Source organism: Herpailurus yagouaroundi, unplaced genomic scaffold (genome assembly GCF_014898765.1).
Source record: "Herpailurus yagouaroundi ecotype Mexico unplaced genomic scaffold, PumYag 182, whole genome shotgun sequence".
Taxonomy (NCBI): Eukaryota; Metazoa; Chordata; class Mammalia; order Carnivora; family Felidae; genus Herpailurus; species Herpailurus yagouaroundi.
In genome coordinates this window covers 2,386,182-2,403,596 of record NW_024412413.1, presented here as the reverse complement: position 1 = coordinate 2,403,596, position 17,415 = coordinate 2,386,182, and the positions used below count along the sequence as shown (strand labels likewise).

General features: G+C 47.8%; 1 protein-coding gene across 1 annotated transcript in view; it reads right to left on the bottom strand.

Moving 5' to 3' along the window:
* Positions 1–2,110: 2,110 nt before the first annotated feature.
* The window catches only part of LOC121040989 (uncharacterized), a 43,456-nt gene continuing 28,151 nt past the window's right edge, over positions 2,111–17,415 (bottom strand). The window contains exon 3 of the mRNA XM_040491812.1: positions 2,111–2,170. Within this exon, the coding sequence (XP_040347746.1) occupies positions 2,111–2,170 (60 nt within the window). The remainder of the gene's footprint in view (positions 2,171–17,415) is intronic.

The following is a 17,415-nucleotide window of genomic DNA, read 5'->3' as shown; positions in this document are numbered from 1 at the left end:
CGTGAGGCCCTTCGCCAGAGGTACTGGGCTTTCCCAGAGAGAGGGCCTCGGTTCTGTAAACTGGCAACAGTCTAAGCACAGGGTGTGAGGTTGTGAATCACTACGGAGACACGAATCACGTTTCTTGCACCAGAATAAGACATTATTCCCAGAACATTGAATAAGGGACGAGTGAGAAAACTTGCCTATTTCACTGCCGTTATATTTCACTGGAGCCCAGTGACACAGCCTGCCGCCATGACACTGGCCTTCAGAGGGCAGCCACCACGGGGTCAAGGGGTTCCTAATGTCCCGGGGAAAGAAGTGCCCTGTGCGAGGCCTAGGGGCTGCTGAACTCGGCGTTGTATCGGAGAGAACCGCTCCAGTCTTCCACCAAGGTGGCCAGCCTGCCCGGGAGAGAGGACATTTTGGTTTTAAAACCCAGCAGGTCCCGGGCAAACCGGCGGGAGCGCGTCACCTCACTCAGGAAGGATTTGTGTAACTCATCTTCAACCAGTGGGGTGTCCAATGAGCGTCCAGGCACAGCACATGCTTAGAGCTCCCAGCCGCTCGAGTGGAGACTTTTACATCCCGGCCCAGTGCGTCCTTACTAACGCGTTTGCCCCGATCCAAGCTTAGGTACCTACTGATCCAAACGGGTGAGATCTTATGGCTGCTTTGCGCATACGCTGCCTGCCTTCTCCCAAAGCAGACCTTGCAACCGTCCCTCTGGGCTAAGCTGAGATTTAAGTACATGAGGGGCTTGGGAGGGAGTCCTGAGAAAACTGGCATCCCCTTATGAGGTCGCGGAAAAGTGTTTATACAGCAGGATGTTAACTCATCAGAAACAGGAGCCCAGCAGCCTCTGCCAGCGAGAGACCCCCACGGGCCTTTGGAGGTTCGAAGTCCCCAGCTCCTTGTGTGTTCCCAAACATCTCCGTAGGTCCCACTCATTTCCAGTCAGTTCTTTGTGGTTTTTTTTTTTTTAATGTTTATTTGTTGATTTTGAGGAAGAGAGCACATGCATGTGTGAGTGGATGAGGGGCAGAGAGAGAGGGAGAGAGAGAATCCCAAGCAGACTCCGCACTGTCAGCACAGAGCCTGACGTGGGGCTCGATCCCACAAACCATGAGATCGTGACCTGAGCTGAAAACCAAGAGTCGGACGCTTAACCGACTGAGCCCCCCGACCCAGGTGCCCCTCCGTTCCGTCCTTAATCCCAGCATGGAAGTTAGGAAATTTGTGAGTTGTACGGAATGTCCACTTTGAATCCCTGCAAACCGCTCAATTATAGCATGCATTTGCGCCTCAGTCACAGCTGCCCTGGGGCCACTCAAGAGAAGAGACTCATTTCTGGCTGCCCTACAAGCCTTCTGGTTATCCCAGCATCCTTCACGCGCAAGACCCTTAATTTAACTTGCTCTCAAAGTCTCTCCAGGGATGTGATCAGAGCCACACGTACCCTGCAATCACCACAATGTCCGTCACCGTTCCTGTGGCCATGGTGCTCAGGGGAAACAGTGGCTTCATGACTCACAACCATGTGCTAGCACTCCTGAGCCACCACAGGTACAGGAGTTACTGTCCAAAACTCTGGGCCAGCAAGGGGGGCCCCGTGCGTTGACCCACGACGTGAGAAACCCAGTCTCTAAATCCCATCTGGAGGTTCAAGTTCCTGGTGCCTCGCGGTAGCAACAAGTATCGATCGGGATCGATAGGTAGAAAACAGAATTCGTGGATGGAGCAAACGGAGAGATTAACGAAGTGGAATAGTTGACCTTGAACCTTGTGGGGTTAGGGGCACCGGCCCCTGCACAGCCCAAAGTCTGCGTATAATTTAGACTCCCTAGAAACTAAACTACGAAGAGCCCACTGTTGGCCAGAAGCCTCCCTGATGGCCTAAACTATTAGCACCCATCTTGTGTGTTATATTTATTACATATGGTATGCTTACCCTAAGGTAGGCTAGAGAAGAGAAAACATTATTACGAGAATCATAAAGCGGACGGAATGCGCGTGTAGCCCTGTGTGGTATTCATCGACAATAATCTGAGTACAGGTGGACCTGCGCGGTTCAAACTGTGTCGTTCAAGGTCAAGGGTTAACAGCAGTAATGGAAGTGCAGGTGGAATTAAGGCAGGAAGTGCAGGTCAGGGGGCAGCCCACACTTGGCAGCAGAAGGTCTTGGGAACTGCAAAGACCAGAGAAGGGGAGTGTTACCAGGTCCTGCGAGCTCTGGAGCTCCCCGAGGGGTGGCCTTCGAGGCACGGGCTTCCGGAGGACAGGTGCTGGATGCAGGTCCCGCCGACCTCTCCACTGGGGAGCCCAACAGAAGGCAGCTGGCAAGTTCACAGCCGCGGGTGTCAGGACTGGGAAGGCAGGTAGACAGCATGCAGGGGAGGTGCGGGCAGAATGATGATGGGGCCCCCCTCGTCCCTCTCTACCTGGCTGGTTTTCAGAGGCCGTCTCGGACACAGTGGATGAAACTTTTGCCGAAAGCATCCCTAGGTGTGGAGTTGGCTTTACCCGGCCTGGATATGAGTGCTTCTTTTTTATTTATTTTTTAGTTTTCAATATGTATTCCTTTTCGAGAGACAGAGAGAGACAGAAGGTGAGTGGGGAGGGGCAGAGAGAGGGAGACACAGAGTCCGAAGCAGGCTCCAGGCTCCGAGCCGTCAGCACAGAGCCTGACGCGGGGCCTGAACCCACAAACCGTGAGATCACGACCTGAGCCAGAGTCGGACACTCAACCGACTGAGCCACCCAGGCGCCGGGATATGAGAGCTTCTTATACTGGAGAGACTCATTTCTTCTCACATTATGGGAATTTAGCTCGGCGAGTATGCCTTCCTCTCTGCTCCTTCTCCTTCCTTGTGTGTGGGGGGGAAACATTAGACTTCCTCATCCTGTCATTGAGACAATTTCGACTGATGGTTGAAACATGATCTCTGACGACCACCTGGGTTTAAGTCCTACTTCCGTAAGTTCCTAGCTGGGTGACCTTGGACGTGCTACAAACCCCCTCGTCCCTCTGAAATCTCACCCATAAAACGAAGATGATGTTGGTAGCTTGCACGACTGCATGACCTCCTAGGAACAGAAGTTTTCGCTGAAATGGTGAGGATCGATCCCCCTGCTGTTGTGGCCTGATCGGAATGCTATCCCCCCCGCCCCGGTCTTGTGTTAAACTGGCTCCATACTTACCTCTCTGGGCTGCGTTTGGGTTATTTCCTCAGATGTGTCTTCTCAGTTCCTACTCTGAATTCTTAGTCCCTATTGCTTCCTTTAAAAAAAAGCTGTTTCTAATTTGCTTTTATTTAAGATTACTTTTCTCGGGCCTCCGGGGTGCTTCAGTTGGTTAAGTGTCCGACTTCGGCTCAGGTCACGATCTCGCAGTCCGTGAGTTCGAGTCCCATGTCGGGCTCTGTGCTGACACCTTGGAGCCTGAAGCCTGCTTCGGATTCTGTGTCTCCCCCTCTCTCTGCCCCGCCCCCGCTCACACTCTGTGTCTCTCTCTCAAAAATAAAAACATTAAAAAAATAAATAAAATTACCTTTTTCATTTATAAAGTTTTTTGTTCTTGTTTTTTTTTTGGGGGGGGTTGTTTTGTTTTTTGTAAACTTAAATGCAGTAAATTGCACAAACGCGATGCCTGGGAACTTTCACAAGTAAACACACATGTCACCACAGTCTAGGTCAAGATAGTGGACCATTGCCAGCCCCTCTGGTGCCTCCTAATTGCCTTCCCAGTCGACAACCACGGAGAATAAAATCTTACCACTCTCCAGTTTCAAGAAAGGGTGGGAAGGCTGGCCATTCTTGTTCCCTGGTCACAAGCTTAAAGTGGTAGCCAAAGAATTGGTTTAAAGCAACCCCGCCAAATCAGCAACGCGACGCTCGGAGAGGTCCCTCCTCCAATCTCTAAACTCCACCCTTCCCTGAAGCGACAGACACCACGCACCCTCTGTTTTGCTAGACGTGGCTGTGTGCATTTCAAATTCCACGTAATGCGATCTTGAACTTAAGAGGCTTTTCAGAGTCTGGCTTCCATGAGCAGCGTGAGGTCTGGGAGATCCATGTGTGTCAGAATCAGAGCTCACGGGTGCAGTGGGCATGCTGTGAAGACACTGTGTGGTTCATGTGTCTGCTACACGGCTGACGGTACCTCAACTCCTTCCAGCTTTGGACTATTCCATGTGCAGCCCCTAGAAACATGATTGCACATGCCTTTTAGAGTGTATATATAGGGGCGCCTGGGTGGCTCAGTCAGCTAAGTATCCGGCTCTTGATTTCAGCTCAGGTCATGATCTCATGGTTCATGAGATCGAGCCCTATCTCAGATTCTGCGCTGATGGTGCAGACCCTGCTTGGGATTCTCTGTCTCCCTCTCTCTTCCCCACCTCTGCTTGCCCTCTTTCTCTCTTTCTCTCTCTCTCTCTCTCTCAAAATAAATAACTGGGGGCAGTTTTTGGGGCCCACTGTTAGGAGCGCGTTAAGTCTTGTGACTCACAGATACCCAGTCTTCAAAAAAAGCAGAGTCCCAGGCCATCCCCATCATCCTGGTATTTGTACTGTCACTTTTTTCCATTCCCATCTGAGCCATTTTGGTGAAAGTAGAGTGCTTGCCTTGTTTATTTTGTACTTTCCCGATGACTAATGATGGAGAACATCTTTTCTCCCTGTTTTACCCATTTAGAGGTCTACTTTTGAGAAGTGCCTGTTCAAGTTGTTCGCCTATTTTTTTTTTTTTTTCCTCTGGGAGTCTCTATCTCTTTTTTATTACTTGGTAGAATCTCTGCTACATTCTGGAGATCTATATTAAAACATATTCTCCCATCGTACGCCATGGATTTTTGTTTCTAATTTTATTCAGGTACACGGTTATTGAGCATTGAATATACGGTTCCCTGAGCTTTGACAAAGGCAGGTGCCCATGGGCCTGCACCCCTGCCAGGATCTGAATCATTTCCACCCAAGCAGAGCTTTGCCTCTTAGCCACATCCAGTCTTTTCTGGCACACATCCTAACGAGGTTGTCACTGTTCTGATTTCTATCACCATGGATTATTCTTTTTGCTTCTAGAAATTCACATGAATAGCGTCTTGTGGTCTGTATGCTTTTGCGCGTGGCTTCTTTCCCTCAGCATGCTTTCTAGATCTATCTGGTCATCACATGTATTAGTAGCGTGGTGGATTGTTTTGTGGAGTAGCTATCTGCTGCACGGATACACTTCAACATGTTCATCTTTGTGTGGTCTCCAGTTGGGGACTGTGACGCTCAAGGCTGCCAGGAACGTTCTTATAAAAGTCATTTTGTGGACATGTGTTTTCATTACCTCCCTCAGTGGCACTGGAGAGTAATAGGGTAGAGATATGCATAACTATTTAAGGAAGTAGCAAACCATTTTTACAAGGTAGTCGTTCCATTTTGCATTTCCACAAGAAATATAGGAGGGATCCAGTTGTCCCAAACCTTTACAAATGTTTGAGGTTGTTGGTATTTTAAATTTTAACCATTATTATGAGTCCAAAGTGGTTCTCATTTGGCTTTAGGTGGCCTGCACCATTTATCTGTGAGAGAGAATTAAAATCTATAAACATTTTTATATATTAATTTTACATATATAATGTATACAAACTATATTTTCTTTCCTAGATGTATGTATTACAGATATGTTCTCCCTGTCTGTGGCCTCGCTTTACATTTTTTGTGGTATTTTTTAACAAGCAGAGTTTTTATCTTGATGAAATCTTTAATACATTTGAAACTTTATTTATCTCTCTGTCTCCTCTAAGAAATCATTGCCTCTCCAAGATCTAGAAATGCCATAGACATAGCCTCTCTTAATTTCTACAAAGAACTTGCAAATTTTGATTGGGATGGTGTTGAATCTTTTCCTTCAGTTGGGAGAGCTGACACCATATGAAAAATGAGATTTCCAGTTCATGCAGAACATACACGCCTCTCCATTCGTTACATCTTCCTAAATTAATCCCAAAGATGTTTTATAGTTTTCGGGGTGGTGAGTTTGCAGATATTTCGTCCTATTTATTTACAAATATGCTTTTCTATGATTATAAATATATGTATGTATGTATTTATTTTCTATTTTCTTGCTGTCACTCTAAAGATATACAGTTGAATTTTGCATATTGAACTTCTATTCTCCATCCTTGCCAACATCGCTTATCAGTTTTAGAAGCCATTTGGTTTTCGTTTTGACAGATTCCTTGTTTTCTTGTTTTGACAGATTCCTTGTTTTCCCCTCCCTGCCCCCACCCCTACCCGCACCCGGAGCGGACAATCCTATCTGAAAATGAAGTAAGTTTGGTCTTCCTTTTGAGCCTTTATTTATGTACTCCTTATCTTTTTAAAAAATGTTTATTCAGTTTTGAGAGACAGAGAGAGAGACAGAGCGTGAGCGGGTGAGGGCCAGAGAGAGGGAGACACAGAATCCCAAGCAGGCTCCGGGCTCCGAGCCGTCAGCACAGAGCCCGACGCGGGGCTAGAGCCCACGAACCGCGAGATCATGACCTGAGCCGAAGTCGGACGCTTAACCAACTGAGCCACCCAGAAGCCCCATTTATTCCTTATCTTTATTGATTCCTTGTCCGTGCCTGATTGCACTGGATAGACTCTCCTGCCCCCTCTTCTGTGTACAAAGGAAGAGCAGACATCCTTGACTTCTCCCAAAATTCTAGGAAGGAAGCCTTCGTGTTTTGCTGTTAAGTAATGGAAGCTATAGGTGCTTTTTACAGACACTCTCGAGCAGTTCTGGTGATTTCCTTTCAATTATTAGTATGACACGAGTTTTCCGGATGAAGAGATGTTGAATGGACCAAGTATTTTTTCCTGCACCTGTTGAGATGATCATGAGGTTTTCTCCTTTATTGGTTCATGTTATTTGATTGATACCTGGATGTTACACTGACTTCATTCCTGTGAAGTCCCACTTGCTTATTGTGTAGTTTATATTCAAGTTCCGCTAAGTTCAATTCAGTAGTAGCTTGGTAAGAATTACTATCTTATCTGTGTTTGTGAAGGATGTTGCCATGGTTTTCTGTTTGTTCTTTTGTTTTGTTTTGTTTTGTTTGTTTTTTTCTCTTGGTAATGTCTGCTAATTTTGTCAATTGTACTTTCCACAAGATTTCTCTGTTGAATTTGTTATTGGCATAAGGTTTGGTCATAAATTGTTTTTTTCTTTAATGTCCATAGGCTATGTATTAATACCGAGTCTTTCCATCTTTATATTAATAATTTATATTTTCTTTATTTCTTGGTCAGTTCCTGCAAGGTGTTCTTTAAGTTTTATTAATCTTATTAAAAACCCAAAGTTTTTTTTAATCTTATTAAAAACCCAAATGGAACTTTAGAAATTTTTTTGTATTAAATTACTTCTGCTTTATGTTTGTTATTTACTTCATTCTATTTACTTTGAATCTAATTTTCTTTCTAGTTTCTTCAGGTGAAATTTATTTTTTTTAATTTTTTTTTTCAACGTTTATTTATTTTTGGGACAGAGAGAGACAGAGCATGAACGGGGGAGGGGCAGAGAGAGAGGGAGACACAGAATCGGAAACAGGCTCCAGGGTCTGAGCCATCAGCCCAGAGCCCGACGCGGGGCTCGAACTCACGGACCGCGAGATCGTGACCTGGCTGAAGTCGGACGCTTAACCGACTGCACCACCCAGGCGCCCCCAGGTGAAAAATTTAAACATCAAATTTAAATGTTTTTTTTTTTTGTCTTTAGTATAAACATTTAAAACTGCAGATTTCTCCACAAAACATTGCCTTAGAGGCATTTCACAAACTTTTGATTTATTATATTTTTACTATAAATTTGAAAAATCTTTCCTGATTTCTCTTACAATTTCTTCTTCCCTCGTGTTTTATTTAGAAGGTTACAGGACACAAGATCAACATAGAAAACTCAACTGTATTTGTGGGGCACCTGAGCGGTTCAGTCTGTGAAGCACCCAACTCTTGATTTCGGCTCAGGTCATGATCTCACGGCTCGTGAGTCTGAGGCCCGTGTCGGGCTCTGCGCTGACAGCGTGGAGCCTGCTTGACATTCTTTCTCTTTCTCTATCTCTGCCCCTTACCCTCCCCCATGCTCACTTGCACACTCTCAAAATAAATAAACTTAAAAAATTTAATAAAAGAAAAATCAATTGTAATTTTTTAACCTTATTAAGTAACAGTAAGCAACCCCCAAAATGAAATTAACTGAACAATTTCATTCGCAATAGTGTCCAAAAGAATAAACACCTTGAAATAAATATAACCCAAAGGCGCAAGACTTGTCCAACAACGTGCATAAAACATTTTGCTCAGAGAAATAAAAGATCTAAGTAATCTGAGACGGTACTCTCCATGTCCTTAGATCCAAAGATCCAGTATTGGCAAGGTGGGAGTTTTCCTGAAATCCACCTGTAAATTCTACACAAGCCCTCTCAAATCCAAGTAGGTTTATGCGTGGAAATGGTCCTAAAATGTATATAGAAAAAGAATAAGGAAGCAGGAAAAGAAGAACCAAGTGGGAGGACACCCACACGACTGTATTTCAAGATTTCGTGTAGAGTCACAGCCATCCAGACAATGAGGTCTCGGTTCAAGGAAAAGCATTCAGATGATGGGAATCACGTAACGTGGGGCACTTATTAGGCAATTCGCTTCTTTTGAAAAAAAATTGCAATCGACGTGTAGTTGACGTACAATGTTATATTAGTCTCCGGTGTAAAGAATAGCGACTTCCATGAAGTCTACGCATCACAAAATGCTCACTGCAAGAAATGTAGCCTCCGTGTGTCGCCTGATGAGGCTGTGGCAGTATTAGCGACTATACTCCCCGTGCTGTTTTTCTCGTTCCCATGCCTTATTTATTTTATCTTATTTATTTTTGAATGTTTCTTTATTTTTTTGTTTTTGAGAGAGAGAGAGAGAGGGAGAGAGAGAGAGAGACAGAGGCAGAGACTGCATAATCAGGAGAGGGGCAGAGAGAGGGGGAGAAAGAGAATCTCAAGCAGGCTCCAGACTCAGCGTGGAGCCCAACACGGGGCTCGAACCCACAACCCTGGGATCATGACCTGAGATGAATTCAAGACTTGGATGCTTAACCAACTGGTCCACCTAGGTCCCCAGTGACTTATTTATTTTATAACTGGAAGTCGGTGCCTCTTGGTCTCTTCCTCCTACTTTGCCCTTCCCCCACTCCCTCCCCTCAGCAACCACCAGTTTGCTCTCCGTATTTATGAGACTGTTTCTGGTCTTGACAAAAATGTCAAAAGAATTCAATGGAGGAAAGAAGAGGCTTTTTAACAAATAGCGCGGGGACAATCGAATATCTACGTCTATAAAATAAAAGCAACGCACATGTTTATCTCATACTATACACAAAATTTAACTCAAAATGCACTACAGACTTCACTATAAAAGTGAAAGCTAAAAATCTTCTAGAATCAAGCATAGATGAAAATCCTCGTAACCTTGGGCCGAGCAAAAGTTCTTAGACGTTATAGCAAAAGTGTGATTCCTGACCAAAAAAAAAAAAAAAAAATGTGGTCAACTGACTTTATCAAATTACAAACTTCAGCCCTTTCTGAAAGGCATTCTTAAGAAAATAAAGTCATTGCTTGCCTACCGTTAAAAATATCTGCAAATCATATCTCTGACAGAGGATCTGCATCTAGAATATGTAAGGAAACCCTGCAACTCAATAAGAAGGAAAATTAATCCGATTAAACAAAAAGCTTGAATCGACATTTCACCCAGGAAGATATAGACCCACATAACAAAAGACACAAGAAACATGCCGGGTCCCAGTAGTCCTGTGGGGATTGCAGAGGAAACCACAGAGCCATGCCGTTTCACACCCACGAGGCCAGCCGTGCCCGGGGTGGTTGAGGATATTGAGAAACTGGCTCCCACCGTGAACACTGGGAACACTGTGGAAAACAGGTGGTCTGTCTTAAAAAGTTCAAGATATAACCCCACGATGCCACCCCCCACCCAGACTGACCCGAGACGATTGGAAACAAAGGTCTGTGCATGGATGATGACAGCGGCCCCTACGTGGGAACAGTTTCAATGCCCATCAGCTGGCATATGGCTGAACAAAATGTGGTCTTTCCAGGCAATGGGATATCAGTCGGGGATTAAAGGAAGACACTACAAGAGAGCCGAGGCTCACAGACATTATTCTAAGTGAAAGAAGACAGGTGTCAAAGACTTCATATTGCACAACTCCCTTTACATGAAACACCCAGAGAAAAGGCTCAGTGACAGTGACAGAAAGCAGGTCGATGTTCTCCTTGGGCCAGTGGTGGGAGTGAGGATTCGCCGTGTATAAGTCTGGTGGAAACGCCACGCGCAGTGTTTCAAAACTGATCGTGCAGATGTTTGCACAACTCTTTAAACGACAGCGGGAAGAAAAGACGTGTATTGTTTCATTTCCAAATACGTGGACATTTTTAAAGATTTCTTACCGTTATTAATTGTAATTTAGTTTTCTTGAAATCGGATAGCATGCCACATAAGATTTTCATCGTATGAAATTCACGGAGGCGTTTTCCAGCCCAGCGAATGACCTACGTCAGGGGCCATCTCACGGAGAGCGTCAAGAATGTGCATCATGCAGTTGTCTGGTGCAGTTTCTAGAAACACCTACTAGGTCAGTTAGCTTGACTCTGCTCTTCAAATCTTTGTTAGGTTTTTATATCCTGTTTTTTTTTAAATTTTAAATTGTTTTATTGGGGTGCCTGGGTGGCTCAGTAAGTTAAGTGTCCGACTTCAGCTCAGGTCCTGATCTGGCAGTTCGTGAGTTCGAGCCCTGTGTCGGGCTCTGTGCTGACAGCTCGGAGCCTGGAGCTGCTTCGGATTCTGTGTCTCGCTCCCTCTCTGCCCCTTCCCTGCTCATGCTCTGTCTCTCTCTGTCTCTCAAAACTGAATAAACATTTAAAAAAATAAAAATAAATAAATTGGTTTTATTTATTTTATTTTATTTTATTTTATTTCATTTTATTTTATTTTTTGCTATTTGTTCTATCCAATATAAGTGTGGATTTGTCTGTTGGTTTTGTCAGTTTTTGCTTCCTGGACTTTGCAGCTCTGTTAGTAACTGGGCTCAGATATGATGCATCCTTGGGGTACCCTGGCTATTGCGTCCTGATAAGATTTCCCATTTCATCTCTAGTTGCAAAACCCTCGTCTTGGACTGGATATTATCGGATAGATTCTAGCCACACTAGAAACCTAATGTCTGCTCTTGGCTTTATATCCTACCTTCTATTTTTTGCTTTCAATTGATCTGTCTTTATGTTTAGAAGTTTTCTCTTGTAAATAGCCCATAGTGAGTTGCATCTTGCTTTTTCTTTTGTTTTGTTTTTAACATTTATTTTGAGAGAGAGGGAGAGAGAGAATCCCAAGCAGACTCCGCACTGTCGGCGCAGAGCCCAACATGGGGCTCAAACTCACAAACTGTGAGATCATGAAGTGAGCCAAAATCAAAAGTCGGACGCTTAACTGACTGAGCCACCCCAGGTGCCCCGAGTCTGCTTTTTGATACATTCTGATAGTCTCTGTCTTTTAATTGGAGTGTTATTTACCATTTACATTTCATGTAATTATTGATTTGGTTGGGTTTACTGTACTTTTTTTGTTCTTTGTTCTCTCTGGTTTTTGTTCCTCCCCCCTCCACCACCCTGTCCTGCCTTTGACACAACACAATTCAGAATTTCATTTTATTTCCTCAGCTGATATGCTAGTGTTACGCGTGTGCGTCTGTGTGTGGTTTAAGTGCTCAGGGATTTCAGGATGCATCCTCAACTTCTCTCAGTCTCTGAGAGGTGATATTGAACAACCACACCTAAAAGATGTAAGAGGCGGGGCGCCTGGGTGGCGCAGTCGGTTAAGCGTCTGACTTCAGCCAGGTCACGATCTCACGGTCCGTGAGTTCGAGCCCGCGTCGGGCTCTGGGCTGATGGCTCAGAGCCTGGAGCCTGTTTCCGATTCTGTGTCTCCCTCTCTCTCTGCCCCTCCCCCGTTCATGCTCTGTCTCTCTCTGTCCCCAAAAAAATAAATAAATGTTGAAAAAAAAAAATTAAAAAAAAAAAAAAAAGATGTAAGAGGCCCACAGCAACGTCATGCTGTTTGAGGGCCCCCGCCCCTGCCTCTGTGTTGCTGTCGCCCTCATGTACGTTGCAGCTCCGTGCACCGTAAATCCTACCCCACGATGTTATTACAAGATCACTTCTGTGAACAGTGGCTCCCCTGACGTTTCTCAATTCCTCCTGCAAATCTGAAAAGGACGCCCATTAGCGTTTCGTATGTTGTGGCTCATTGGTGGCTAATCCTCTCACCTTGCTCTTATCAAAAATCTTCTTTCTGTCTTTCACACTCATTTTGAAGTCCATTATGCTGGTTATGTAATTCTGGTGTGAGTTTCCTTTCCGTCAGCACTTTGAAGGCACTGGGGTGCCTTTCTTCTCGGCTCCAGAGTTTCCGATGGGTCTTCCGTACGTGGCTAACATACCTTTTCTCACTATTGCTTTGAAGACTTTCTCTTCATATCTGACTTTCATCTGGTTGTCTGTGATTATGCATAAACATGGCTCTGTCTGAATTCATCCTGCGGGGGAATCTTCTTAGATTTTATTCCCATCAAATTCAGGAAAAACTTGACGATTATTTTTTCAGACACTCGTTTGCAGTCCACTCCCCCCCTCCCCTCCCCGTGGGTCTTCAGGCACTTGCTAGATCACGTGCGTTATCTCAGAGGCCGTTCAGGCTCTGTTCATTACTTCTGTTCAGACTTGTATTTATTTATTTGTTGGTTGGCTTGTTTGTTTTTTTCTCCAAATAAGATAATTTACGTTGTTTTGTCCCCACGTCCACGTGTCCTTCTGAAATACGCAATCTCTCTTGATTCCTTTTGCTGAATTTTCAAAATTCAGATATGGTACTTCTGTATGGTTCTTTGCTACCATAGTTCTTTCTCTGTTCAGATCACTGTTTGTTCACTCACTACAGCCCTCCTTCTCTGTAAATCACTGTACGTGTTGAAAACTGCTAGTTAAACAGCCTCGCTTGCCATCCCACTCAACATGTCTGTCTCTTGATGGCTTCCTCCGTCACCCATGGGGCACCCATTCCCATCCCTCCTTGTGGCTGGTAATATTTTTACTATTCTCTGGACACTGTGGTGACACATTTCAGGGAAAGTCGATTATGTCCCCTTCCTTACAAGGGTGGGGGGGTGAGATTTTTTTCGGTGTGTGTTATTTTTCCCCCTAGAAGGAAGGCAGATCTGTTTTATTTTGTCAGGCTCTTTTACTTCATTATAGTGAGTGGACCTTGGCTGGGTCATCAGTCCCGGTGCGTGGTTCTTGTCTCAGACTGTTTCCCTTACTCTCAGGCCTACAGACGCTGCAGGTCTTGAGCTCTTCTGGGTTCTCCTTCGAATGACCAAGATGCTCAGTGGGTGTCTGCACCGGGCACGCCTGGACCCCAGGCTACCCCAACATGGGGGGGGCCAAGTCTCCAGACACTTCTTGGCCCCCAGCCGCCACCCCATCACCCCCTCAGACTCTCATGCTGGCGTCTGTAGCCCAGCCATTGGCCTCGGGACTCACATCTGCAATCCAGCCCCACCTCCTTGCACTTGGGCCCCAACTCACAGCTCCTGGCTGGAAACTGGCCCAGGCCCACGTGCTCGGCCTCTTTCTGCTGAAGTCTGCTTTCCAGTTGATTGAGGTGGAGAGCAGTCCTTTACCAGTGACTGAAGATGGCAATACGTCCGTATTGTAACTGGTACCTTTTGAAGAAACTGGTGTTGTTTCTTGAAGTAGAATCCATCCAGCGTATCTGTTTGGGTTGATTTAAAAGCCCCTGTGTTGGGCCGCCGGGGTGGCTCAGTCGGTTGAGCGTCTGACTTCGACTCAGGTCATGATCTCACAGTTCGTGAGTTCGAGCCCCCCGTCGGGCTCTGTGCTGACAACTCGGAGCCTGGAGCCTGCTTCGGATTCTGTGTCTCCCTCTCCCTCTGCCTCTCCTCTGTTCAAGCTCTGTCTCTCTACCTCTCAAAACTAAATGCACTTCAAAAAGGATTTTTAAAAAAAAATTAAAAGCCCCAGCTTGCTAAGCCAACCCCGCAACACCTCAGCACCCGTTTCTCTTGGTGACTTACGAGTGGCATTTTCCTGTTTCTTCTCATGGCTGAGAACATTCTTACTCCACTTGGGCATGCAGCTCATTTCACGGAGACCAGCATGCTCTTGTCCTCGAAAGCAACCTCGTGAGCATCTCCAGCTGGGGGACCGAGCCCTGCAGGCTGGTGGGGGGCCCCCACCGTGCATCTTTTTCAACTTGGGTCTGACCCGCTCCCCTCCCTGCTCAACGCTCCTCCGTGGCCCCGCAGCATCCCACCCGCCGGCGACACCGGCCGGGACCGGGGCTACTGTATCAAAGGACCACAGAACTTTATTGTCTCCCAGCTCCGGGGTCTACAGGTCTGGGACCCAGGTTTCAGCAGGGCTGTTTCTTCCGAGGCCAGGGGGAAGAAACCATTCTTGGCTGCTGGCAGCCTCAGGCATTCTTAGGTTTGTAGATACCCACTTTCTCCCCACATCTTCACGCTGTCTTCCCTTGTGCATGTCTGTGTCCCAGCATCCCCTTTTTACAAGGACACCAGTCATTGGATTAGGGCTCAATCTGATGGGCTCATCTTACCTTGATCCTCTGCAAAGACCCTGTTTCCAAATGAAGTCCATTCGTAGGGACTGGGGTTCAGGATTCAGTATTTTGGGGGGCACAACGCACCCCACAATGTCTGCCTCACAGCCTCCACCTCGCCACGCGCCGCCCTGCCCCCAGACCTTCTTTCTGTGACTGCACCTGTGAGCCCTTGTTTGCCCGGAGCCTCCCCAGTGCCTGGGATTCACCCCTCCCACGCCCTTCACGGACCCACCAACTTCTGTGCCTCCCGACGCTCCCAGCCTGAAGGTCATTCCACTGCGGAGAGAGCCCCGGACCCAGTGTTTGTCACACATCGTGTCCACGCCACCCTCTGCTGTCACACGCACCCCCCCCTCACCGGTCACGGGGCTTCTCCTGATTTGCGACACTCTATCGAGAGCCAATCCACCGTCTGATCATGTCCTGACCGTGTTCACGATAGTTGCTCTGGGTCCCGGAATGATGTCTGGTGCACAATATGCACTCCATCTATGGGGCAGCTTTTGTAGGAGTTTGCTGAATCCGACTCGAGTGTTCATTCTGTGAGGATTTGGGCAAGGCTCGGTCTGTGACACCGATTCTGATGTGCTGCATGGGGACCTAATAAAGAGGGTCACTGTCGTGTGTAATTGCCCAGGGAGCATCGTTCCCGCTGCCGTGTTCATCGGATGTCCCGCCAGGGGCCGTGAAGACATTCCCGGTGCTCTCTGGGGAAGCACTTCCTTGGGACGTGAGAAAATGCAGTGCTGTCATTTCCTTGGGAACAATGTCAATTAGAAGTCCAGGAGGGAAGAGGCACCATTTCGGGGCTTTATTTCCCCTGAGAACGTGCCTGCCTCATTCAGAAACCCAAAGGCGCTGGGGAGCCCGGGGCTTGTGGACCGCTGCCCTCAGGGCCAGGCGGACACCAGGATGGGGACTGCCGGGCGGAGCCCCTCCCAGACACGTCCAGGCCAGGGGCCACGCTGGTCGAGGACAGGGCACCCATTTCAGGAGCTGGCAGCACCTGGGCCGGCCGACCGAGAGCCGTGGGGGCCTCATCTTTGCGGCGGCACCTGCTTGTGACAGAGGGGGACATGGCTCAGAGGTCCACCAGCTGGGCTTTGGTTAAAAACATGGCTGCCTGCCCACAAAGCAGAACCCTGACCGGGTGGAAAGTGTTCGTTGCAGAAGGACAATTAATGACACAAAGGCCGTATACCGAAGACATTGCGTTGCGTTCCAATATCGCACACGGTACGTATACTCCGATGCCGAGGTCGTTACGACGATGAGCACGGCCCTCCGTGCCCGCTCGGACCTACACTGCGTGCACCCAGGTGTTATATATAGTCAGCCAGCCGGCCGCCGTGTGCAGAAACAAGGATGTCATGATTCAGCGGGATCGCTTTCTCCCCCTGCTGACCCTTTCAATTCCCTCTGCTTTATCCTCCTGCCCTGGATGAGAAGAGCAGGCAGGTCCTTGAATTTCTTTGTTACTCCCAGGGAATGAAAGTCGATCATTATTAGTGTGCTCCGTCCAGTGTGATAACCAAAACTTTACATGTGACTGGGCGCAGGGGGCTCCTCTTGGCTCTGTGCTCGGATCTGCTCTGGGCAGAGCATCTGCAGCCGGGGCGGGGCACGGCCAGCTTCTGCCCTCTCTCTCATCTTGCTGGCAGCCTTTGGGGCTCTTATTAGACTGGCACTCCTGTGTGCCGGCCCGAGAGGGGCTGGGAGGCTGTCTGTCCGTCGGGCAGGCCCTCTGGAGGCTTTGCACACCCTTTCTTGGTGGCCAGGCGCTCCTGAGCGGCTCCTCCAGAGGAGAGAAAACGGCCTCGACTCTGGCTGCTGACCCACCCGCCCTCCTGCAGCCACCAGGTTCTTTTGGTGGCAGTGAGCCTGACCTTCCTGAGGACGAGGTCTGAGATGACACCCCTCTCTCTGGCTCCCGCCTCCCTCCACTCACACGCACACACAGCAAAGCTCCGTGCTCCCTTTGTACCCAGAACTGCTGAGCAAGCAGGTTCAATGCAGAATCTGGGGCCTTCCAAAGCCTCCTGGGTGATGCAGGTGGGTTTCCCGGCCTGGAAACAGCTTGCCCACATCCAGGGTGACCCAAGCTTTGGGGCCAGCGGGAGAGGTCTGAAGCCCGGGCCGTGTGTGTGCCGAAGGGTTGGCTCGGAGCAGAGGAGGCTGTCTGGCTGTGTTAATTTTAGCTTTTCCCTGCCTGGGCGGAAAGAGCGCCCATGGGGTCCACTGAGCTGGCCGCGGCCCTCCGCTGGGGGCTGAGCCTTCAGGGTAATAAGACGTGTTCATTCCAAGGCCATTATCTCTGAGGCGGATATTCCCCTCAAGGACAATGAGAGAAGGGAGGGACCGGAGGAGACACCGGAGAATGTGCCGCCGCGGCAATCGGTCCCCGTCATCAGGGGCAGCAACGGGACCCTCGGTGGCTGTGTGTTCAGGGAGGGACAGTACAGATCATCAGGTTTTCACTGCGGAGAGATCCTGGAGAGATTCGAGGGGCGCTGCGTGCTCTGGATGAAAGGGCCCGTCCAGACACAGGGGACTGCCTTTAAAGGAACTATTGTTTTTATTTATTTTTTTTTTTTCAACGTTTATTTATTTTTGGGACAGAGAGAGACAGACCATGAACGGGGGAGGGGCAGAGAGAGAGGGAGACACAGAAGCGGAAGCAGGCTCCAGGCTCCGAGCTGTCGGCAC